The sequence below is a fragment of the Colletotrichum tamarilloi genome, assembly GCF_030869305.1.
Source record: "Colletotrichum tamarilloi strain Tom-12 chromosome Unknown Scaffold_1.1, whole genome shotgun sequence".
Classification (NCBI taxonomy): Eukaryota; Fungi; Ascomycota; class Sordariomycetes; order Glomerellales; family Glomerellaceae; genus Colletotrichum; species Colletotrichum tamarilloi.
The window spans coordinates 392370-416848 of NW_026849384.1; the positions used below are offsets into that span (position 1 = coordinate 392370).

Consider the following 24479-nt stretch of genomic DNA (forward strand, 5'->3'; position numbering starts at 1 on the left):
GAGTGAATCACCTTCGGAAAGACCAGTATCGACCCCGTTGCGACGCGACACAATAACAAGCTCACCCATAAGCTGAATATAAGCGAAGAACATTCATGCTATACCCCTCCGTTACGAAGATACGATACAATCGGTATATAACGAGAAACCGCCGACGGCCTTATCGTTACGCGAAACTCGGCCCAAGACGGGAAAGGGCTGACAGATTCTCATACATAGGGTGGGGGCTGGGGCTGGGCTCCGGCCTTGGGCGAGGCGGACAGGTTGCCCGCTCGGAGCACTAGAGTAGAGTTCATGTCAGCAACATGAAAACAGAGTAAATTAAAGGGTATTAATGCAGAATGAAGAAACGTACAGGTAACCGCCTTAGTGACATGTGCGAGGGCGATAAGCGGAGGGCAAACTCGGTCCTAGTGCTATAAGAGGATCTATTTGGCTGGCTGGACGCATTCCTCTCGGCCAGAAGATGGAGTCATGTCTGTCGAGCTCTTTTACTGAAGCACAACAGTGTTATCCGAACCTGATTCTGGTGCTCATGGCTGCTGCTGTCGTGCAAGACATTCCTTCAGCACTTCGTGTCGATCATCACCAGCTATACTAAGCATATTCCATGGAGAATACATCACCAAACTTGACGGCGACTTCTGTACCGTTCACTACATCTGTCGCCTACATGATATTTTGATAACCTCGCGAAGCCAGATAACCGCCCGCCCATAACTCATGGCGAATTGCTCAGCAACTTGTCAGCAAGCTGCCATCCGACAGATTTCCCTGTGTCTGGGACGAGTATTACACGGCACCGTGTCTCCTATTTAAACCGTCATCGCAGGCCACATTTCTTGACCCTTGCGATTTATCAGGCCCATATCAAGGAAGTCTTGTGCTTGCATGATTGGTATTGGAGGGCAGGGTATGCGAAAATGCCAGCTCGCTTGTGGTTGAACGCGTTCGGCCGCATAGTCCCGGATGCCCGTTGAGTCACGACCGTCGCCCATCGTGGGAAACACTCGTCACCAGAGTGCCTTTTCCTGTTGCCTGACGATACCCGGGTAGTCATTCTTGAGTTGTAAAAAGCTGTAGTAGCGTTTGCCAGCGACGGACGACGCACCCAGAAGCGACTTGCAAAAGCCCACATGGTCCGTCGCATGCTTCTTACAGAGTTCCTAGAAAAAGCAGGAATGGCAAGGATATGACGCATGTCATGCCCTGTCCTCGACCCTCCTGCCTCAATACACGAGAAAGACTACAGCATAGACAATAGCGATCTCTTGTCACAGACAAGATAGTAAAATGCTCACAAAGCCTGTCTGGACAGCATGTTGCAAAGTTGACACATGACGGTGCCAAATGTTACTATGCTTGTTCATGGGACCAGTCTTACCTACAGTTACAAGGTCAGGAGATTACCGCTTTGTCAAGATATTGGTCTGAAAGGGCACGAGTACTGTATGGCGGATGGTGTTTATCACATACCTCATAGCAACATAACCAAGTTTTCTTGGTAGCATAAGTACTCATCAAGACATGATCAAATCACACGGAGAACAAGCTAAAGTTTAGAGAGATGTCTTGCTTAAGACATTGATTCTTGCTATCTAGCGTCTAGACTATAAAGTCTGCGCTCCTTGTTTGATGTTTGTCTGGTTGTTTTTTTGTGTAATATAATTAGTTGATGCAGTAACGACTGTCGGCCATGGCAATCCGCCAGCCCTGAATGCATGCAGTTGGTTATGATATAAACAAATCAAACTGCAGAGGTATCTCTTTTGTGTAAAAACCCAGAAAGGAAGAATCCACGCCAGAAATGAAAAAGAGGAAAACAGAAAGAAAAAAACAAGCAAGGTACTTTTTGCCTTTGTTTGCTTTGGACGCCGTAAACACCGGAAACCATGCTATGATGAAAAAAAGTTGAATGCTTTCCTCATGGCCCGAAATATACAAGCCATGCATGCCCTTCTTTTATTGTTTCTGTAGAAATGTAGGCGGCAGTCATCGGGGTAGCTCAGAAGGACATACCAGTCCATCCATAAGGCCCGTCGACGTTGACCCAATTGTGTGCCTCCATGGCGGACTCCCAGCCCATCATGACGGCAAGCAGGCGGCAACCCATGGCGCTGACGGTGCAGACTATCGCATCGCTGGCGTTGGCGAGCACAGCAAGGTCCATCATATACGCGCGACCAATGTAGCCGCGTAGTCGAAGAGTCTCGGCCGAGGGAGCCAGCTGCATGTTCTTCGCCGTTGCAGCGTTGGACGCGCTCATTGAGGAGAGCCCAAGATTCCAGAACATGGCCGCAAAGAAGCCACCCTCCCATCCAAAAGACTCGTCCTCGAAACGGTGCATGACGTGCTTGTCCGTGGCGGGCTTGTGGGTCTCCTGCTTGGAGGCAAGACGGATCTGCTCCTGGGCACGCATCGAGCCCTTGAAGTCCTCGGAGTCGTACACGGTCGGGTCATCGGATGCCATGACAATCAGCGACTGCTTCTTGGCAAGTTTGTCGTCTGCACCATCTCTACCGGTGTTGTTGTAGTTGGCATCAATAATCTCCTGGGCGCGGTTGGCGATGATCTCCATCGGGATGTATGTGCCGCGGTATTTGTATTCCAACGGGTGACAATCCCCATGCCGAATATGCACACCAACTACAAGACCGTCGTTGGGGTTGGCGTCTCCTGTGAGAGACTTGGTCTTGACCTCCTTGACCCTGTTGATGACATACTGAGTGTCATCCTTGTTGAGATCAAATAGTGCCCGGTAGCCGTCGTGCGCGAGATCGAATAGTTCGCGAAGACCTTCCTCGTCCTGTGCACGGAAATCGGCATAGGGTTTGCTCAAAGAACCAGCCCAAAGAGACTTGGCCGTTTCTGAGGTGACCACCAAGTGGCGAGCTCGGGGAGGGCAGGGAATCATCTCATGACGTGGTGGTGGGCGGCAGTTGGGAATGGGAGGCGGTTGGAAGATGTCGGTGTATTTGCCATACGCCCACCGGGAGTCGTCGATGAAGAAGGCTCGGCCCTGCCTCTGTGCAAGCCCGTAAAAGGTCCAAAGCTGCATGATAGAGTGTCCGATTCCGGCGTCTTCAGTCTCCAATACGAAAGTCATTGACCTCTGGCAAACAGGCTTCTCAACCAGAGAGTCCTTATTCTCTCCAACGAGGTCTCCGTCTCGGCCCTGACCCTTGCTCGGCCACTGGCTAGTGGCAAACTCCGGGAGGAGACCTGATTCCTGGGCTTCCGTGACATCGATAAAATATGGATCGGCCGGAGCATCGTTGCTCAAGAGGTTCTGGTCGGTGACCTGAGAACGGTGTCGCATGTCCCTCACACGGGCAGCCACCTCACGACACTTGCTACACATGTCTCCATATTCCTTCACTGACAATGGGAAGTCGTAACTCGGGGGGATCGAGACAGTCCATTTCGATTTGCCACTCTTGTCGGTGATGACGATAGGAGTTGGGAAGTCTGGCAAATCATCCTGCCCTACCATCTCAAAGTCATCGTTTTTGCCAAGATGAGGCAAGTTGAGCTTCGGCACGCCGAAGATGCTCCGGAAAGGGAAGGTCGCAAAATAGAGGAAAAGCGCTCCGAATGCAAACCAAAACGTGAATCGAAATACGCGACTGGGCCGCGGGTGGATGGGTGATTTTCGGGGAGGTGGGATGAGGGCCGGTAAGCTTGGGGACGGCGGCGGCGACGAGAAGAGCAGGTGATTGAAGCTGAAGCGGGACGAGGTGGCGGACAGCGGAATCTTCTCGTAGTTGGTGTTACCCGTATGTGAGGCAGACCGTCGCAAGTTCATCCGCGGGTCAGAAATCGACAGCTTGGATTTGCTGAGATCCAGAGGAGCTGGCATGTTTGCTCGCATTATAAGCAACGGGGTAGTAGAAAAATTGTTGGTATCCAAAAGAAGTAGAATTCGTAGAGTCGTCGTTGTTGGGGGTCGTGTCCACTAATAAGAAGCGGTCCCAATGGGTATCTTGTAAGAGGGTTCGAGCTTGGAGCTTTCAGAATCGAAAATAGACTGATGATGGTCTTAGTAAAGGAGTGTCGGATGGCTTCGAGCCTAGTTGGTCATTGGCAAGAGGATCTCCTTCCTTCTAGGAGGCGTTCATGATAGTAACTGTTCCAGCAACGGTCGCACAGGATCGGAGGTCGACGTGGGCAGGCGGCAATGCGGTGGCCAGCGTGGTGGAAGACGAGCAATGCAGCGTGCGTTCTGTGTACAGGACGAGACCGAGGCCGGGGGCGCGATCGGGTCAGGTCTGAAGGAAGAAGAAAAGTATGGTGAAGAAACCGGGGGAGGCGGGGATAGAAGTAAGGTCGTGGGCAGACAGTGAGGGACGGAGCAAGGTGAGGCAGACTCGGCCAACTTCTTCTTTTCGGGCCAAGACTCCAGGCAAGGTACGAACACTCAGTACGGATACTCCGTGGCCTCCAGGGTAGCAGCTGCAGGAGGAGGAGCTTAAAGGTATCCAGCGGCTACGCAGAAAGTGGCCGACCCTTGTCCGAAATCAAGCAGAGAACGCAGTGAAAAAAGAGCCAAGGGGACCCAAAGGGGACAACCGAAAAGGATGAAAAGTGCGATCAACTGCGTGAAGTAAATGACTGATGGTGGGTCTTGGCGGCGATCATCAGAGACCAGGGTTCGGTTGGAGTAGGAGCTTCAAGCAGTGGTGGACTCAAGAGGCTGGTATTGCCCCGTATGTTCGGCCGGACGTTGCGTATGGAGCGGGAGAAACTGGATCAGGCTGCAGCCATTGCTGTAAGGGAAAATCGGGAGGGTAGAGAGACGACTACTTAATAGACTGGGTTGGACGCCGGCTTGCCGACCGAAACAGTCTTGTATGTCATGTAATGCTGCTGGGTGCGTCGTGGACCGGTTGTCTCGTCCGCGGTCTGTGGTATATTGTTTGCAACAATGTGCCCCGTCTTTGCCTGTGTTCGGCCCTGGCGTTCCCCTCTAGGCTTTGGCTCTGGCTTCCCGGCTTTTGGACAAACTCTATCCGATGCCAGTTCGAGTGACAGCGAGAGGATGAGGGAGTATGGTACTGCGCGGTAATTGGGCAGAAGCGAAGGATGAAGATGGGACGATGAGTTGTTCGTCCGGGCCTTTGACTTGATACCCGGTCCAGCAGCGCCGAGAAGGGGGAAGAACCCAGAGGCGAAAGTTGAGAAGGGGGGTGCGGCGTGCCGAGCAAAAAGATGGGCCGAAGGATGGGCAGATGGGGAAGGGCGGGAAGATTGGGGGGACAAGAGGTGTCAGAGCTCCTAGGAGTCTAGGAGGTGTCGTGTGGTGTGCGAGTGAAGCGCAATTGCAGCGTCAATGTCCGTGGGATGAGGTGTCAGCTGTTGCTGTCAATGCCTTGACCTCTTGCTTTTCTGTGATGGTGTTGGTGCCGTGATGGTGCCTCGTCTAATAGAAACTCGGGTGTGGCAACGGGCCTTGCGTTTGCAACAAAGGACAAAGACTATGTTTCTCACGCTTTCTTTCTACCTGATTTCGATTAAGACTTGAGAGGGAAAGGAAAAAGTCTGGGGCGCCCGTTGTCAAAAATAAATCCAATCCAGCGGTCTTTCGCATTCAGCCTGATCGGCCTGCTTTGGTCTCTGCCCTTTTTTTTTTTTTTGGCTCAATTGGAACGGCGGGGGTAGGGTGGACCAACAAAATGCGTCAAACCCTGTGTGCTTGACAAAAGGTATGACGATTGGCAATGGTCAATAGCTGAGCATCCCAGAAAACCCAACTGCGAAACCATGAACCGAAGCAGCCGCGTGGCGGTGCGAGGTTCCATGGTGGAGGGAGCAGCATTTACAGGCTACAGGCTCCAGCAGTAAGAGCAGTGAGAGCAACAGTAGTAGCAGATCGTCCGAGGCTGGGCGGGACGGAGTTTCTGATTCTTGCAGCATCATGATCGTCCCCCGAATAGAAACTCATTTCAGGGTTTCCCCTCGAGCCCCTCATCTTCAGCTGGCCCTTTCACGTCGTGTCATTGCTCCAATGCTGCTCTCACTATTGCCAGGGAGCCAGAAGAAGCAAGAAGCGAGGGAGATCCCACGGGATCGTCATACCCAAGGCGATCCCGCAGCAGTGACCACACGGTCGAACCCAGGCAGATGCCAAAGAGCCCCAACAACCGTCGACACGTCCCTACATTGTGACGGGCGGATGGACGGTTGGCGTTGTATTTCGCATGGGGGGTTTCGCGAAAGTCGGAACCTCGCGGCGAAAGTTGCAACACCATGAAAAGTGGGCAGTAGCTTTTTCAAGGCCAACCTTGACAGACGGAGCCCAACGGTGAGCCCCAAACCAACCTAGCCGTACTCTGTAAAAGAAGTGGAAAATTCGCCTCCAAGAAGACACCGAGGTCAGAAGGGGGAGCAGCGCGCATTGCATCTGCGACACTGGTTGACTGGTTTGCGGGACCGGTCGAGTACGCGCTGAGTAAGTTCCCAAAAAGGAAGCCGATGGTTCAAGGGTAACCCGCCGCGCAAGTATTTTCCTGGTATTGTGCATATGCCATCCACACAAGGTACCTAGGTGCTAACTTGGTGCTTGCTACCTCTTTAGAAGTCAGGAAGTGTGTGTGGTGTTGGGCGGAGGAACCTCACCGTTCAGTCGCAGCTTCCCAAATGCTTCTCCCCCCACCTCATGTGGTCGCCGGTCACGATTTTAGCACGTTTCAGAACCTCCGGGGTGATGAAGCAGCCAGTCAGAGCCCGCATTCTTGTGTCCCTGAGCCGCAGGGGTCCTCGGATGAGATCCGCCCCTCTCTATCCCAACAGGCCAATGAGAAGACGTATTTAGTGCCTCCCGCAACGTCTTCTACTCCTTTCGGCGCTCTTACTCTCATCTCTGGCCTCCCATTGGGCATCTTGGTTACCGCACCTCCATCGCACCTCCATCTCGTTCCTCCCGGACCTTCTCCCGAAGACGGTCATCACTTCCTTTCTCTAAAATCTGAAAGCGCGTTCCTCCTCCTCTCGGCTGTCAGTGTCACGAGTGTCAACTCATGATCAAGCGCCGTTCCAGTTCGCTCATTCCCAAAAAGGTCATAAGACGGTCCTTCGGAATATTTGTGATGGGGATTGTGGGACCGCTTTGTGACTCCTTTTCCTACCATCTCTTCACCCTCAATCTATGACTTGTGCGAATTCTTCTCATCCCGTCCCCTTGGCTTCCCTCTCGCAAGTCCGTATCCCCAACGCGCTTCCGCATTTTCATCTGCACGTTACAAGGGTACAGAACCGCCGTAATAGGCTCGGACTCGTCGTAAAAAATATGTCACGATTCGAGGCACACACGCACACACATCCGCATTCCCAAATCCAGAAGGCCGCACGTGGACATCAAAGATGGGGAACTCACACCCCTGTCGCGACCCCTTTCTGGATCCCCCAATTTTGGGTCAATTCCGAGCAAGGAAAAACAGAGGGAAAAGGGCACTGCACAAACTGGGTTACTGAGCGTTGACATACTGAGTATATACCAGGCCGTTGGAAAGAGAAAATCTGCTCTACTTCATTTTTCCCCCTCCCCGCGCGCGCGGGATCCGCCGTCCTGGACTCCTACCTTGCTCGCTGTCACGCTGAGCACTTTTTAAAGTGGCATCTTAGCTCGGCTTTCCCGCCCGCGCCGTTGAAACCTTGAAGTATGACCCAATTACGAGGAAATCAGCGAAGCAAAAGGTAAAATACACGGCAAGCTGCAAAACAAGGCGTCACCATCACAATTACTATCGTCAGACGGGGGAAATGGTACAATGTCGTACCACCTACTGTGTAGTCTCTCACAAAGGCAGAAGGGAGCAAACAACTTCTTCAACTAGCCAAACACAGCATCTCTGTGCTCAGTCACAGACTCACAGGATCGTCCAAGCACCAACCAATGGATCAGCAATTATACCCACCAACCGAGACAGACAGACGGCAGCTGAGAGACACGGCTCCACGAAAGAGTCAGGGAGAGTCAGAGAAATGAGGCCAACGACTGGTCGGTGATCATTGATTGACAAGAGACAGAGAGTCATGAGTGACAATCTAGGTTTCGTCCTTTTTGTCTGCAGATCGCCATACTTCGTGCTGCGCAAGGTAGGTATTCGGTACTCGGGACCGGGGGATGCAAGTCCCCATTTGCGTCATATCAAAACAAATTTTGATATTGCGATCCATCATCATCAATCACGCAGGGCAGCAAAACCGCGCCCATGCCCGTGCCCGGCAGGCAACCAGGGAATCAACAGATATCGCGAACCCACTCCCGACTGTTCCCTGTTCAACTGGGAAAGAAAGGCTCCATCGCAAGGCGCACGCGTCAATGACAAGTCATTGTCTCTTCTCAGATTTTACGCCAACAAACACCAAACGACCCATCACAAGATTGATGATGGAGAAGCCTAAAGTCCCATGGGAAACCTAGATAGACAAGAGAGAAGACAGAAAAATAACGAAACCGAAAGAGGCATGATCCAGGTTTACAAGGCTTCCAAGGCTTCATCCGAGTCAAACCCCATCACCGGAAACTCAAATCAGCTCGCTCCCTCACAGCAAGTCTCGAACCCGTGTCCCTGCCCCATTCAGCCTCCTTCCACATGGGCAAACAAACAACTCTCTGCTCAGCAGCCCGTTTTCCAAATCTCACCAAAACTACTCCGTACAATCAGTCATCAACACCATCAATCCAAATCACATCCCAACGCTCCGCGCGCCCGTGCTCGCTCCCGACCGTGCACCCGCCACTTCCGTCCATCGGGTCTCGTCTCTGCCGCCACGCCGCGATCTCTCCGTATTCAAACCCCTAAGACACACGGGAGGAACTTCAAACCACCACCACCACCAACAACAACGTTTAATGCTCTTTGAGATTTTGCTCTCTCCTTTTTCCCGCTTGCCATCACAAGCGTCCCCCTCCCTTCTCCTTTCCCGATCCAGCCATCTAGCCTCTCGCCCAAAACCGCAAGATTCCCATGTGCAAAATCAGCGAGGAAAGCAGAACTAAAAATAAGCTCCTCAAAGTTTCGCGCGCCCGCCCGACCCAAGCTCACGCACCCCTCCCCTCCTTCTCCTTCGATCCGCCTCGTCAGACCGTCATCTTGGGAAGAACCTGCATCCCGTAAACTCTGTTTGCTCCCCCAAGAAAGCACTCTGAAAATGATGGTCGGGAATCGCCGAGATTGCACCTTTGTGATGGCCATGTGATGATCTGATGTCTTTGTGATGGTCTGTGATAGTTTTCCTACGTTACCGTTGAGATTCTCGAGTGCTCATTTTGCATGAGATGAGAAACTCACGCTAGGGTTGAACTAAGACGCCTTGATCTGACATCGCGACTAACATGCGGCCCCCCCTTCGATATGGCGTTGAGAAGGGTCGCCCCGTCTGCCATCCCCCCCTTCCCCCGCCCCCTCTCTCAACGGTCGTCCTCCGCCTATCCTATTCTGCAATCTTAGATTCACCAAGTCCCGGCTAGCACTCCGTCTCGTGAGGCGACCTGCGTTGCCATCAAACAGAACTGGTGGTCACAATGGGTGGCAAACAGAATGCAGCAATCCGCGAGGTGAAGACGTGACACATTGTGACGGGTCCTTGCGATTGGCACACCGTTTCCCCAAGTCAATTATATATGCGCGTTGTAGGTCCAACGGGCATGTAAACCAAACGTACCGAAACAATCATCTCCGCTGTTTGGCTTCGATCACGGCCACAGTCACGGGTACGAGCACGGGTACGGGAAGGATGGTGGCATTTGATGGATCGTGGTATTCTCTTCTTCTGGATGTCGTAACCGCTCATCCGTTATTAGCTAGCTGACCAGGCCTGCTTTCTGATGTACGTGAGCCATCATAATCATCCATCAATCCAATATTAAACTGCCACAGGCAGGCCTCGTCGCTTTTCCCAATCCTTCTCTGAAACTTCCGCCAATATCAATATCCTGAGCCTGCCTAATGCACTGGGACCACACCTGGTCGTGCAGTGCCTGAAATCTCTGCCGACTCCTCCTTCGTGGGCGTATCAGTACGCTAATAAAACAAACCGACAGTCTCAGCTAACGTCGAAAGAGGGTGACTTGAACCGCCGTTCTTCCAACCAGCGACTACGGCGAAGTAAAGTGTAGGGTATAAGAAGAAAAAAAAACAAAACCAGATCGTTGTCGACCTTTCCCGAACGCCTTTCTGGCCTCGTGAGGCACCCTCGCGAAGTCCAACCATTCCCACACCAGATATAAACGTTGAAACTCACACTCCCGACAGAAAAGACCGTCTCACATGCCCATCACCGAGACCTTGTTGGTTTCATCAAATGATGCTGCCTTCCTGAGGGGTTCGAGATCCGCAGGCAACTCTGGATGCACCTCAAGTTTACGATCGCTGACGACGCGAATGCTTCCCCGTGCTCCCTTCACGAGATGGCCCGTCTCGACGCGGTCCTGGATCATCTCATCCAGGATCTTGCTCATTTCATCGACACTCTTGGTACGGTTGCGAGGAGTGTTATGGGCGGCGGATGGTGCTGGTGGCGGGTTCACCGTCGGTGGTGGGCTGTGTTCGTAAAGGGCCGATGTCCTGCCATCGGTGTGGCCCTCTGCCGTGTCTCGAGAACGCGCTGCAGACCGAAGCGCACCCAACATGCGATCCTTGTCGTCCAGCCTAGCCCGAAGCTCTGCGATCTCGGCGTCCTTCTCCCGCAGAAGCGTTGACACACTATGGTCTTCTCCGACCATGATGCCCTTATTCGGGGCGGAGAAGCCAACTGAAGTCCTCGAAGAACTGGCTCTTCGTGCCTGCATAAGCCGTTTCTCCAGCGTCTGGATGTATCTTGTCTTGTCCGCTAGGTCGGCTTGCAAGGCGCGGTTCTGAGCTGATAGGGAGGCGCTTCCGTCACCATATTCGCCAATGCTGTCGTCGTCTGTTACAAGCCCTCCTTCGCCACTAGATTGGCGTTGTCCTCCACTCGATCGACCGCTAGAACGACGGCCTATGGTCGATGACGCCGATGTCATTGATGCTGTCCTTTCGAGAAGTGGTCTGCCGCCATTAGAAGTGGCCAATGATGATCTTGCTGATGCCATTGAGGACCGAGGATGGATGCCAAGAGCGCTGTAAGAGCCGCTGACGTTGACACCAATTGATTTGGAACTCAAGATCAGACGGTTGAGGTGATCGATCCGTTCTTGAAGCGCTGTGCGAGCCAGCTGCATTTCGAGCATTTGCTCTTCATGCCGATGCTCAGCCTCAAGTTCACGGGCCTTCTCCTCCAAGACGTCTCGCTCTCTTTCTTCCTCGGCATACTTTGCATTCTTTTCCTTGGCTTGTGTGTCGAGCTGTTGCCGTAACTCAAGGATCTCCATGCGATACCGCTCCAAGAGAACTCTCGCACCGCCATCACCACCGCTTCCGAGAGCCTCTTCCGCCTTCTTGGCATGACTGACAATATTATTCTTTGCTCTGGATGCGAATTTGAGGGTGTTGATCGTCTCTGATGTGTGGGAGTTCGAGGACGCAGCGCTGCCAGCCGCGCCAATCTGAATAGTGCAAAGAATGCTCACCAGCGATCCGCCTGACAACGCGCCTTGCAAAAGCCTGGTCAGCTTGCTGTCGCGATAAGGCAGATGCTTCCCGTCCTTGTCGGCCGCCTTTCCATCCTTGTCCTTGTGCTCCGAGAGTTTGGAGATGACAGTGCCCAAAGTGAGCAAACTCTTGTTGATGTGCGAGCCTTCGGTTCTTCGCTCTTTGGACTCGGCAGCCTTTTCGGATCCAGCGAGATCGATCAAGCTCAATGTTGACACTCGCACGCCACCGGGTAGCATTCCTGACCTTTTGCTGTCGCCACCTCCAGGGTTCCCTGGTATCCGCTCTCGGCTCTCCACCACGATTTGTACGACTGCATGACTTCGGGAGCTCCTCGCATTAAACTGGGTGCTTGCAGTTCTACGCGCTTGGTCTCCACGCGCAATTACCCTAAGAAGTTGGGTAGGACTCTGGACAATCTCCTCTTTCAAGGGACTAGCGTAAACACCGCGCTTGCTGTCTTCGCGTAACTTGATCTCTTCCTGCCCACCAGCGGGTGCGCCGGGCCCAGTTGACATACTCAGCAAGTCGTGAATCTTTTCGTTGTAGATTTCCAAATAACTGACACGAAGCAGGAATTCGCGGGATGGTGTCTCTCTGATGTAGGAAAAGATATCTGTAATGGCGAGCGGGATCACACCAGGCGAAGAGGCGGTTCCTTGCATCGAAAACGTCTTTCCGGTACCAGTCATACCGTAGGCGAAAACCGTTCCATGATAGCCTTCCATCACACGGCGGACTAGACGCTTTGCTAGGCAGTCGTATACTCGGCTGTTGTCGTCGTGTGTTGTAAAGACATTATCTGACGTCTTGGGTTAGAAGAATTTGCGTAGTTCTGCGGAGCAATAAGCCTCACCATAAAAGTAGTCTCCGCCTTCCTTTCCTCTGTACGCAACAAGAGACTTGCGTCCATCAACCATCCACTCGCCCTCGGCTTTGGTATTCTCGTTTCCGCTCGCATCTGGTCGCACTCTCACACTGACAATCACATTACCCTTGCCGTCTAGTTTGGAACCTCTCTTATCACTGCTGCCGTCAGATGAGGTTTTTGCCGCCATTCCATCGATAGGGTCATCATACGTCGTCGCGGAAGTTGAATACGAGTCCTGGGCAGAAGAGCTCCGGCTTTGGGGCGGTGAAGAAATGCTGATAAGGCCATCGGACATACGCACACTTGCGCTTGATATTGACTTGCCCTCGGCACTGTTGTTCAACAGACTTGGCGCGCCGTTGCTTTGCGAATACGTAGACGCTACGGAGCCCTTTGACTTGCGTGTAGAGTTCCGTGAGGAGTCAGCACCAAGTGGACTCGGGGGGAGGCTACTGATGCGATTGTCGCCTCGGGGCGGCTGGGGGAATGAGTTGATGCTCACTGTCTTACGCAACGTCCGCACAGAAGAATTACTCATGGCAGAGGCTGTACGTGGTTGCGGAAGGGCTGAGGTGGGTGCGGGAGTTGTGGGAGGCAGAAAGCCTGCGGAGGGAGCTCTGAGGCCACTCTTCGAGTTCGGTGTTGACGGTGCCCTGGAAGCTGTCGTGGGAATGCCCCCCGTACTTTTCCTCGTTTTCGGTACAGGTAGAGCGGGCAGTGCCATGGTTGGCGGGCCATTTGACGGCCGGGCCGGCCGTGGGAGAGTCGCCATATCGTTGAATAATTGAAGGGAAGGAGCCGTGATCCGTACGCAACTACGAAGTCCCGAGTTGGGCAAGCAACCTTCTAGATTGTCGAGAGCAGTCGAGAAATTGGCCGGTCCATGAACTCGGAGGGTGGAAGAGGGTGGGTGATCGTCGGGATGTTGATTACGTCGATAAAGGGACGTCTTCCGCGTGGGTTGTATTCGTCCGAAAACCACGAGTGTGAACGGGGACCTGGCCTGCGAATATGCCTGTATCCCAGTACTCTGGACCAATTCGAGAACAGGGACGTATGAAACGTTATTATGCGTTGAGGGTGTCCAGAGTGAGGTGGGAAGTTTTCATCGGATTGGGGGCTCGACTGTCAGGAGGGTTGTCAGTGCACCTGGACCATGACAATTAAGGCAGCGGGCACGGGACTTGGGCATGACTTGCAGATGCGCCGGCATAAGGGCGATCCCAAGGGGCGGAGCGGATAAGACCAGGGAGGAAGAACCAAAGGGAAAAAAAACTTACCAAAATATGATTCAGTGGACAACGCTTGTGTTGTCGTGTTTGGTGGTGGGCCGAGATGGGGTTGGTGAGAAGAGAGAAAGGCAGCGTCGAGCGATTTGAAGGGGGAATCCTGGGATTGAGGTGGCTTCGTATTTCTCGTAGAGTGTTCCTTGCGGTTCAAACCGGGACCCTGTCGGCTCTGTTGGAAGCAAGTGTGGAGGGAAAACAAAGGTCTGACTGTAGTGGATTTTTTGTCGTCGAGCTGTATTCCTTGCGCTAGCGGGCGGCGGGCGGCGTACGGCTTGGGGTTTCTTTTTCGTGGGCTGTCTGCAGAGCACGGTGCCTCTGGTGTCTCGCGCAGCTAAAGTCGCAGGACTGGGATGGCGACGGGTACTCAGATTGGGCGGCAGGTCGGGGAAAGGCAAAAAATTGAGGTGGACGCGGGAGGAAGGGAAGGGGTTGGTTTCGTCGAGTGGAAATGTTTCGACAGCAGAGCTGGGCGCGGGATTTGCGAACGCGGATTCGCTGTAGCTTCGGAGCGTCTGAGCTTCACAAAGGAGAAGTAGGAAACAAGTCCACAGAGTTTGGGTGACGAAGTGCGGAAAGATATTCGACCGGGGCCGCGGTAAGGTAGAGTTGGGACGGAATTGCGTCAAGTCTGAGAGCTGGCGGATGCGATGAGCTCTGTGATGCCGATGGGGTTGCGATGGTTTGTGGAAAGGAGAGATCCGAGTCTCGAGCGCTGGGCTTGTTTGCGTCTCTTGGTCTTGGCGGAGTAATCCGTAGGTTAAGGTAAAGAAGAGGAGGCGGCGGCGGCGGGGGAATCGTACAAGGCAAAGAGTCAGGTTAATTGAGGCGTGCCGTGGGCAAGGTAAAGGAGACGCAAAGCGTAAAAGCGCACAGCGAGACGAGATGAGTAAGGAGTGTTTGGTCGAGAAAATGGAGAAGGCGTGAGTGAATGTGGTGATGAAAAGTGCGTTTCGGTGCGATTAGTGCAGTGGGCGGCAATGTAAGCGGGAAATGGCCGCTATGTGCAACGACGTGGGCGGCGCGAGGAAGGTGAAGGAGTGGCTGAAGGTACTAGGCAGATCCGTCGGATAAGTTGGGAGCGATCTGAATGTGGACGGACGTGGTCGTGAAAGTAGACGTAGTGTAAACGTGGGCGGCAGGCAGGAGGGGGAGAACTTTGGAAGTGAAAGAGGTCGAGAGTCGAGGCGTTCCAGACCAGTGGGATCGTTTCCTCGAAAAGGTCTGTTCCGTGTTAGGCGCGTCCTCGATGCGAAGGATGTCCAATGTTGGACGTTCCTTCCTCTCTTTCTTTCGCTTTTCTCTTTTGCTATTATTGCGAGTGGGAAAGAACCTGGACAAAAGAGAGAGCACCTTCCTCCTCCTCTTCTCCTCTCCGTCTGCTCCTCCTCTCTTCGTTGGTCCTACTTGCCCGGGGCAAAGTAGCGGACAAGTGACAGGGTGCAGGAGTGTAAAAAATAGTGGGCCCTTGTACGTACCGTTAAACCATTCTTTGCTTTTTCTGGACGGGAGCTTGTGAGGAATCCACAAAAAGTTGTGCTTGGATATGCCGACAACGGGAAGTATTGCGCAATAGGAATAGAGGGATAAGCTGCCAAACCCAGTGACAAAGTGACGATCCTCGATATCAGCGTCAACTAAGATTGCGGGACGTGATATCTGCAAATCGTAGAGGAAAGAGATAGTCGTCGTCTCTGAGTCAATCGAGAAAGAGCTTGTTCCCCAGAACTAGGTAGGTATTCTAAAGTACCTTGGCTGAATGTGAAGGGGGAAAAGGAAGGAGAAGACAGGATACAACCGGGGTCACGGGTGAGATGGGCAAATACGTATCCATGTACGAAATACTCGTGCCAAATACCAATAAACACAGAAAGGGGAGGAGGGAGGGAGACGAAAGAGAGATGTTGCCTCCCCTGGTCTTCTGCGACCTTGCCCCCGTTTATCGCTTGTATTTCTCGTGTCTGTGTCATTCCCTGCCTTCGTCTCGATTCTTCCCATTTTCACTTCCATTTTCTTTTCACCCCTCCAGCTGGCCGGTCAGGGCTGAGGAGGGCGTGCAACACGGTTGTGATTTCCCGTCCCCGCCATTCACACATCGATTAGCACGTGCAACTCTCTCTCCGGCCACGATGGACTTTCAAGAACAAAAGCACTATTTCTCTCTCCTCTCTCGACTCCGTCACGAATTGCTTCCCCATCGGCAACTAGTCAGGTACTAGAGACAACGTCCAAGAAATACACCACTCATCACAACGCCCGCAGCCCAACCCAGGAAGTTTTCCCTCGCTAGTCTGATCATCGTCAAATTGGTACCCAGACTTGGAGATTCTACCCGTCACATCCCCAGCAAGGACCATCGCTCAACTCAGGAACAGCAAGGGGGGAATCCCTTTCCAGCTTAGTCCCAGAAAATACACGGTGCCGCCACGAGCTACCAGCATCAGAGGTACTCGGCACATTAGGACGCCCCTTTAATCGCGAGAGACTGCGCGAGCACTTGGACCATGAGCATTGCTTCCCACTGCACAAGCACAAGTGTCTCGAGACACGGCGCTACTATATCCCTCCCTCATGGTCCTTGGATGATAAGCCACGCCGCTCTGTGGCCTGACTCCTGGCCACTACTTGGTCCCTAGGTCTCGGGATACTTCCAAGACCCCTGCTGTCAAATCCCAAACTAGCTTGCATCTGCGAGAGAGAGAAAGAGAGAGAGCTTGTGGGATGATGGATCGTCTACCTCGCTGGGACCGACGGCACTTGATCCACGACAAGACGCGGATGCACATGCGCGAGCTCCGTACCACCGTCGCACGCATATGCGCGTGCTTTCCAACCCTCAAGCAAGCAGAGTAGCAAGCGTCCGCCATCAGCATCCAGAGCACAAGGTGCGCATGTAACGAATTGTGGTGATATTGCGCAGCCTCACCTGTCCATCCCACGCCGAGACATGGTGCTGCCACATGTCTGCCTCTTTGTCTCTCGCAAATTTGTGCAGAGTATGTGTTCTGGGTAGCACAGGGTACCAGGTATAGCTACGGATACGCGTCACTCCACTCCTACCGCCCAAAGAAGCCTACTTTGTACGGATTTCCCACGAGCGCCAACAGCTCGGGTTCCCATGATCCATCTCCATGAATCTTCCTCAGACCCGCTCATCACCCTCGGTGCTTTCTCGATCTGTCCCCGAATCCACAGAATCCTCGACAACGTTGACTCGATCAACAATTGGACAGAGCGCGGCAAATGGACTGACTGGGGGCAAACACTTTAAAGTGCCAACCGTTGTTGCAATCAAACAACGTCTACGAATTGCCAGAGACCCCCATATGGACGGACCACGCTGTAATTTCCGGATGCCATCACATCACTACCTCTTCCAGCCAACGAGCTGCCATCTATGGCGTCCCCGTGCGCAAATCTTCTACTAGGCACGCCGAACTAAGACCTCGATAACAGCCATCATATGCTACACTTTCTGCACGACTGCAGGAGCCGTCTCCGGGAAGCTTCCTAGCACGACCCAGAGTTGGAGAAGACGCTGTTGGCGTAAAAGTCTGTGTGACGACAAGCACCTTAGCTGCACTGCTGCAGCCTCGTCCATTCCCCGCCGAACCTCATTCGCCAATGAAGCATAACGCGACCATGGCCCTGGTCTGGCAATCTCACAGAGCCTGGGCCTGTCGCACGAATCCTACGAAGCCCCCCCCCCCCCCTCCCCTTCGAACTGGTCAGATTGGCACCATTGGACATTGTGTCTTGGGGTCTGGGGCTCAGGCCATCAATCTATCTGTTGTTCGAGCAGAAAACGTTCAGAGAATGACGGGCGGGATGGTAGAACCCCCGGCACCGGGTCACTCTCGGCGAGCCGTCGTGCCGGACGTTCATGTATCACTGCCAGACCTCATCCCGTACTTCACTGTTCCCGTCATCCGATGAACCTAGCGTTCTGCCGCGTTGCTCCGTCTCCGCATTCCCACGTCGCAGGATGGTTGCGCAAGTGCCTCACCATGCTTAGCACTTCGATCCTCTGTCCACATCAAAACGGTACCTGTACTGACGAGCTTGGAACTTCGAGTCCCGTTCAAAATCGAGCGTTCCACGAGCTCAGATAGAAGCACAGGCGATGGATGGCCCAAGCTCAATTTACCTCACTGGGACTGAAGTCGGTATCCGTTCCCCAATACTGCACCTCAAAATTGCTTTTTCTACGTTTGGTTAATGCACGCAGGCAAGCTGCAACGTCTTGCGCCCCCAAAAAGGATGTTGGAGTTTCTAATACTTTTTCCTGGTGGGCTAAGAGCCTAGTCTACGGGGCAACGGGGCTGTCGATCTTGGATCATGTTCCTTCCGACGATCTCTGCTGAGTGTTTGCGAGCTTCTGACAAAACAAACGCTCTTTTGATTAATGAGCTCTATATTATCTATACACTGACTAGTCCAGGTGTCTTGACTCTTGCACGGCTGCCATAACATCCGAGATATCTTGGCTGATTGGGTGAATTTGGATTAGCTTTCTATGCTCTCCCACCCAACCTCGGATGGCGGGCTGAAGTATGGCAAGCATTTCAATTTGACAGCTGTGAGCCAACGTCTTCTTCGCTCGGACAATACTATACTCTGGAACACTAGCTGCAGATGGACATACACTATCGTACCTCTCTCCACATAGCCTTTGTGTAAGTTTCGAAAACCTCAAATACAACCCGAAATTTCTGGCGACTCAGCCAATGCAGTGTGTTGTTTGGTCTTCCATGTGGAGGCAAAACGAATGGTGTGTGTCGCTTTTTGCTACCAACTACACCTTTAGGTCCCAAGCCTTTCAACTTTTGACAGCAGCACGCAAATCGATGCAAAGAACGGATGAGAGGCGGTTGACATTCATGCTCTGGCTTTCACAGGTCCGTTCATGACTCAAGAGCCTATACCTAACGAAGTCACATTTAAAAACCGGCAGTTCTCGTCTAAACGTTGGTCCAGTTGCACGATGCTCCGCGACTGGGCGAAGCATGGAAGATCAAACCCCAGGCCCTAGGATTTACCTAGGTGAACCTGGAGCCGCATCACCCTCCGCCTCGCCTTCAAGTGCGACCCTTCACCCTCTACAACAATTTTCGTGCTTGGCAGATATCGACAGGGAGCCGGGGTTCTGGGGAAACTTCACTAATCAACAGGCTTGTTCCCCTTTCAAGCTGGCCGCGCAACCTTCACGGGTTTGCCGTCTATCTAGCGGTTCAATGATGTATTTCGAGAGTAGGGAAGTAATTTTCTTCTCAAATTACGGAAAGAAACGCTTTTAGCAGATAACAACAGCAACTGACTCAATCGGGGTGTGTTATGCGTACTATGCTACAGTAGCTCTATCTCTATGATTTTTCTCTCATCGAAGAATGTTCCCGAGAAACGACCCTCGGACGAACATGCCAGGAGGCGGCCATGGCATCCCAGTCAAGTTGACGTGATGGGGGGCTAAGCGACACGGCAGCTTGTCAAGAGGCAGGTTTCATCGACGCGGATGTTCCCAACATTGTGTCTCTGGTCGCTAGCGACTGGTCGAAGAACATTTGGGATTTCCACGGTATCAAGCTTAAAACCTTTCCCCCGCTGCAGCAGACGACGTACACGGACTCCGGGGTCTCACCCACGATCACTGTATCACAGGAGGCGGACTCCCCTACCTACGCTCCGTGTCTCAAAGACTTCCACGACACCGGCGCCCATGGCTTCCTCCAACACCCAGTTGAACTCCAAACCGTAAAACTCCTTCCATCGTTTGGTCCTCCCCGGCAGCACGCCGGCGAATTCTCCCCTGGCCCTCCTTGCGAGGCGTGCCTCGTCACGGGCTACGCCACCCTCCCACCGCTCCTGGAGCATAGACACGGGCATCTCCCTAAATTGAGACTTGGACAGGAGATGGGCCAGGTGCTCCACAGCGGCGGCGGTCAGTTTTAGGAACGACCCGTTACCGGGCACCGCGATAGTGAATTCGGCCCCCGAATAGGATGACGCGTCGGCGGCGGCGCCGCGGGATAGACGCGGCGCCCCTCCCCCACCACCCGCGGCGTGTATTCCTCCTTGTCCGCCCACGGCGTCGAAGCTTCCGGATGCTGCGCGGGAGACTGCTTGGATGCTCATCAAGCTACCGCGGTCTTCGGGCCGCAAGTGTAAGTTCATCAATGGTGTATTTACGTGCTGCGGATGCATGCTGGATGTAAGAAACCCGGCCCGCACCAGGGCATCGGCCTGTATATGGCCGCCGCAAGCCAGTCGCGGCATCGTCTGCGCCAGCGGGTTCTCTCTCAGGAACTTGACATAGGCGGACCTCGCGTCGTCGTCCAGCTCCGCCGATTTTGCAATCATGTCCTCCAGCTCAGACGTCTGGATCAGCGCCTCGCCCAGGCCGCCGCGGCGTTGCACGTAGATCTTGCGCAGCGCTCCGCCGCGCTGCAACTCTGCGACCTCGCGCTCCACCGCCGTGGGCGAGGCGAGGAGGGCGTGTAAGTGCGATGTTGTCACTATGCCCGGCATAGCTCTGCGGTAATTGAGCACCTCGGCGATGCGCGTGGAGTTCATGCCGGCCGCCTCCATGGGGACGGGGCCGAACATGCGGCTGCGGGTGTACTTTATGGCCTGGACGACGTCGCGCAGCGACATGTCCGTCGCCAGCGCCGCGACGAGCCCTGCGTCGTCGAGCCTGTCGTGGAAGAAGTCTTCGTTGTAGTCGCCGTCATCATCTTGGACGTCTGATGGGGTAGCTGTATTCCTCTTGGCGCTGCTGCCCCTGCCGCCGGCAGACTTGCGGGGGCTACTCGTCCCGCTATTCTTCCGCGGCGAAGCTGATGTTTTCGGCTTTGGTTTTGGCTTCTTTACTCGGCCGCCGCTTAATATTGACCGCAAGCTCATGTTCTATTACTTTTTCTTTTTTTTTTATTCTCCTTCTTCTCTAGGCGTGTTCCCTAGCGTAATTCGGAAAATGACAACGTCGCAAGAAAATGAGAGAAGAGGTAAATAAGGTTGAGGATTCGTACGGATGGCCTGGGGTGTGTAGTGTGAACGTGGGATTTCCGGTACGTCAAAGTCCGGGCGGCTCCACTCGTGCTTTTATGCCCTGTTGACGGATTGACGCACGTACGCCGCCGCGCCCTTCCGGGTGTAGAATTCGGGTGCAGGACCCTTTTTTCGTCCCTCCTTCCTTTGGTTGGTATTAGTGGTGGCGAATCCAACGACTCGGTGCCGCGTCCTAGTTTCTGCGTGAGATTTCCCTTCGTTCAGAGGACAAAGTATTATTAATCAGCAGTCACGGTACAAGTAAGTAGTCGCAACTCGGGCCCTCGCCAAGAAAGCTGTCAACTTACGTGATGAGAAAAGAGACAACGAGGCTGACCGGTCCGTGGCCTTTTGATTTTTCTGCCTGAAGTCTGTCTTATTCTGCCCAGAATAGGGGGTGAGAGTATGTCAAGTTCCGGTCCGTCTGTTCTTCTTTCGGCTTCCTTGGCTATGGTTCGGCTATGTTGGCGAAGGACCGAAGAGGTATCGGAGAAGAAGAAGATGACAGGTGAAATGCTTCTACTTCTCTCGCATTGTTACACAAAGCTTAGATTCTTGGAGAGAATCAGTTCTGGAACAGAGGGTTGGGACGAAAGGACGTCCACGTTAGTTCTAGCACAGTAATAGAGATACCTCGCCAACCCTAAGAGCATCGATCTTGGGACGAACATCAAACCCGAAGCTTGGCAATCTTTACTGAAATTCGTATCCTACACTGTGCTTATGGGTTGGAAATTGTAACAATTATTCTCTGCAAAAACGCGCCGACGCTCTTTACTTCATCATGCTGAAAATGAGACTTTTTTCCAGGGCAGCGTTGAGCTGGTTGACGGCCGAAATTTGAACGTTGTCTTCAATGGAAGGTTGCTGGTGAGTTGCGGCCGCAACTTTCCTTGTGAGTATCATCAGTCCGGTCAGTGTTGCAACTCGGCTACGTGAGCACATAAGACTGCAAAGAGAGTCTCGCCGTTGCGCTGTTACGCCGGGCCGAACATGCCGCTCCTCTGCGTTCGACACGAAGGATGGCCGAGGGCCATTGTCCTTTTCGCTTCTCTTTTCGTCCCCCTTTTTTGGTTTCCTCCACCTATCCTAGTTGAGGTAGCACCGTCATTTGATAATGTGTTATCGTGGTGAATGCTATATCGTCGGAATCCGGCCCCCAGGTTGCACGCATTAATTTCCCAGAATTCAGGCAGAACCAGACTTCGGCACGGCATTGATGTTGGACGGCGGTGACATCGGGATGTAACGCAATGAGTTTGCCTAAAAGGGGGAGGAGTCTAGGAGGTTCATCTGAACTCTTTTCTGCAAAAAAGAGCTACGGTGAATGTTTAAAATGGCGGCAATGATGTTGGTCTCCTCGACGACGAGGGATCTTTGCGTTGCAATGAATTATAAGGGTCCCGTATCCGTCCCGAACCTACAACAAAGGGGGGCCTTGATACGTTTCTGCGACCCGGTGCCGAATGTTGCGTGAGACTACCGCCAGAGCTGCTGCACATTCTGCTGCGCTCAAGTATCTCTCCATACCGTGCCCAATATCCTAGAGCTACGTATCGGGTAACAAACGAGTCCTACGTCGACAGAACTGTTACGCTCCTATCGAATACGATTCTTCAACCGCCCTTTGCCGTTCAAGACATGGATGGAACTGGGCTCTAGCAAGTCGGGCGCCCACTCTCCGTAGCGTTCAAAGCCAGAATGGACGGCCTGCCTTCGCATCCGAAACTGCCGACGTTGGAGTCTCCTATTATCAACATTTGGTCTCCGTTCAGTGTCGCAGAAATCAGTTACCAGGTCTCCTACTGAGTGTGCTGCATCGCCCGCCTCCGCCTCCGCCTCTGAGAGTCGTGATGCTTCAATCCTCATGTGGTCCTCTTATCGACGACGGCGACGACTGCTGCTGATTGCTGATTCATCGTATAGCAGTATTTGGCTTCTTTGGCTGTCCTGTGTGGTTCAGACTACCAAAAGTCAAATATTCTGTTCCATTGAGAGTTCCACTGTCGAACATATCCTTCGAGTATTAAAGCGTCGGTCGTACTCATTGCAAGAAAGGCGGCATGCTACCCTCTTCTCTTTAACATTCTGCCCAATTCCGTTCAACGATGATAGAGTTCTGGGGATATGACAAAGAGGTCGTAACACGGTTGCAGAGGCAGAAGCCCGCCTTAGATCTCGATTCTCCTGACCTACCTCGGTTATGGCTTCACCAAGAAACCTGCCACTCTTCTCGATAAGTATGAAAGTCGAGGTCAATGGCTCGTTGATATCATTCTCGAGCATTAGGAATCGTACATAGCTCCGAGCCGCCCCTCTAGCGTTTACGTGTCACCTCACGAGGTCGTCGGGGCTCGACTAAAGGCTTTGACTCTGTAGAGGTATCACAACCAAGCTCTCAGACAGCCTCGCTTCCCAATGCGAGAAAAGCCACGGCACTGTCAGTCAGACCGTAGCATATTTCTCCAATATGGCTCTCACTGTGGCTGAGAATAGAGCCCGGTTGCTTAACCATGCCGCAGCCCGAGTACCTATATCGCGGGCATCTGCGTTTTGTGTAGTCATCAAACTCGAGGCTCGCATGAAACTCATAAGCCGCGACCATGCCGTCTATACCGGGAGCTCTTGTTTCTTGCGAAAGCGTCGCAACTTGTGGAGAGTAATTTCACCGCGGGGATGACTGATATGCTTCTTCAAAGTCTTCAACATATGTTCATCTGAATATTTGGAAGTCTGCGCGAGGTGATACTGGCACAAAATCACTGTTCTCGGTGTCGATTTTACTTAGTGGCGAGCAATCTTTAATCGTTGCTTGTAGAAAGACATTGGCTTACTCTCACGCCACGTCCCGTTGTGTTCACGATGCCTGTGGTCTTCTCATGCCGTTGGTATGGCTCCCGAGCTCCTCGCCATCCAGTATCGTAGAATGCCAAAGCATGGTTGGACATTTCCGCTGCTCTTCACTGGTCCTGGATATTCTAGTTAGGAGGCTTCAGAGACAAATCCCTCAAGGGTACTCCCCTGGCGGTTTAGGGATCGGAGTAATAAAGTCAACCTCGACATGCCAGAAAACGAGAGATACGCGTGTAATTCCTGACTGCACAAAAGATATCACGTATTCTTTATACTGGCCAAGAGTGAGTTCATCTCCATGACCCATCGAGCACTGGTCGCTCCCCGTTCCAAGCTCCCAAGAGCTCCCGCCAAGTTTCTACGGGAATCTCGAATTGAAATCCAGGATACGCAGCATAGCTAGGCGACGCTAGCAAACGTCCTTTACCTAGCTCTTGTAGAATACCAGATGATACGTCCAAGGAAACGACGAAACAGGTCTCTTAACTCGAGATTTACAGGTATCTTCGTCCCGCGTCTGCCTGATATGAGAAGAAGACTCCGACTCACTCCTATGAAAGCGCACCAAGCTCTAGCTTGCGGTTCCGCGAATCCCACTCCAGACAGGATATAGAAAACAAATAATACGAAAGACAGCAAGAGCCGTACGATTGCCCATCCCCAAGTCCAGCCTGCCATCAAGGTCACGGACTCGGGCATGTCATAGAACCAGCTAGACGTCAGACGCAACATAACAATACAAAACCTCACACGAGCCTAGAAGCCGTCCCTTGATGAGACCAACCCAGAAGAATACGGGGAACGCGGGCCAAAACAGCCCAGCGTCAACATCACCACAGCTACCAGAATTTC

General features: G+C 53.0%; 6 protein-coding genes across 6 annotated transcripts; 2 read left to right on the top strand and 4 right to left on the bottom strand.

Annotated features, from left to right (window-relative positions):
• Positions 1 to 2005: 2005 nt before the first annotated feature.
• Positions 2006 to 3859, bottom strand: CTAM01_00133 (uncharacterized protein; the record flags this gene model as incomplete). The annotated part of the gene is made up of 1 exon (XM_060516187.1): positions 2006 to 3859. One exon carries the CDS (start codon positions 3857 to 3859, stop codon positions 2006 to 2008), a length of 1854 nt encoding a protein of 617 aa, XP_060388813.1.
• Positions 3860 to 4803: 944 nt separating this feature from the next.
• On the bottom strand, positions 4804 to 5259 carry CTAM01_00134 (uncharacterized protein; the record flags this gene model as incomplete). The annotated part of the gene is made up of 1 exon (XM_060516188.1): positions 4804 to 5259. A coding segment is annotated over one exon (456 nt), but the record flags the coding sequence as incomplete, so codon positions are not given.
• Positions 5260 to 6636: 1377 nt separating this feature from the next.
• Positions 6637 to 7020, top strand: CTAM01_00135 (uncharacterized protein; the record flags this gene model as incomplete). Its single annotated transcript, XM_060516189.1, has 1 exon — positions 6637 to 7020. One exon carries the CDS (start codon positions 6637 to 6639, stop codon positions 7018 to 7020), a length of 384 nt encoding a protein of 127 aa, XP_060388815.1.
• A 3247-nt stretch (positions 7021 to 10267) lies between these two features.
• On the bottom strand, positions 10268 to 13168 carry CTAM01_00136 (kinesin motor domain-containing protein; the record flags this gene model as incomplete). Its single annotated transcript, XM_060516190.1, has 2 exons — positions 10268 to 12375; positions 12430 to 13168. 2 exons carry the CDS (start codon positions 13166 to 13168, stop codon positions 10268 to 10270), a joined length of 2847 nt encoding a protein of 948 aa, XP_060388816.1.
• Positions 13169 to 17354: 4186 nt separating this feature from the next.
• On the top strand, positions 17355 to 17666 carry CTAM01_00137 (uncharacterized protein; the record flags this gene model as incomplete). The annotated part of the gene is made up of 1 exon (XM_060516191.1): positions 17355 to 17666. One exon carries the CDS (start codon positions 17355 to 17357, stop codon positions 17664 to 17666), a length of 312 nt encoding a protein of 103 aa, XP_060388817.1.
• Positions 17667 to 19382: 1716 nt separating this feature from the next.
• On the bottom strand, positions 19383 to 20630 carry CTAM01_00138 (uncharacterized protein; the record flags this gene model as incomplete). Its single annotated transcript, XM_060516192.1, has 1 exon — positions 19383 to 20630. One exon carries the CDS (start codon positions 20628 to 20630, stop codon positions 19383 to 19385), a length of 1248 nt encoding a protein of 415 aa, XP_060388818.1.
• Between the last annotated feature and the right edge of the window lie 3849 nt (positions 20631 to 24479).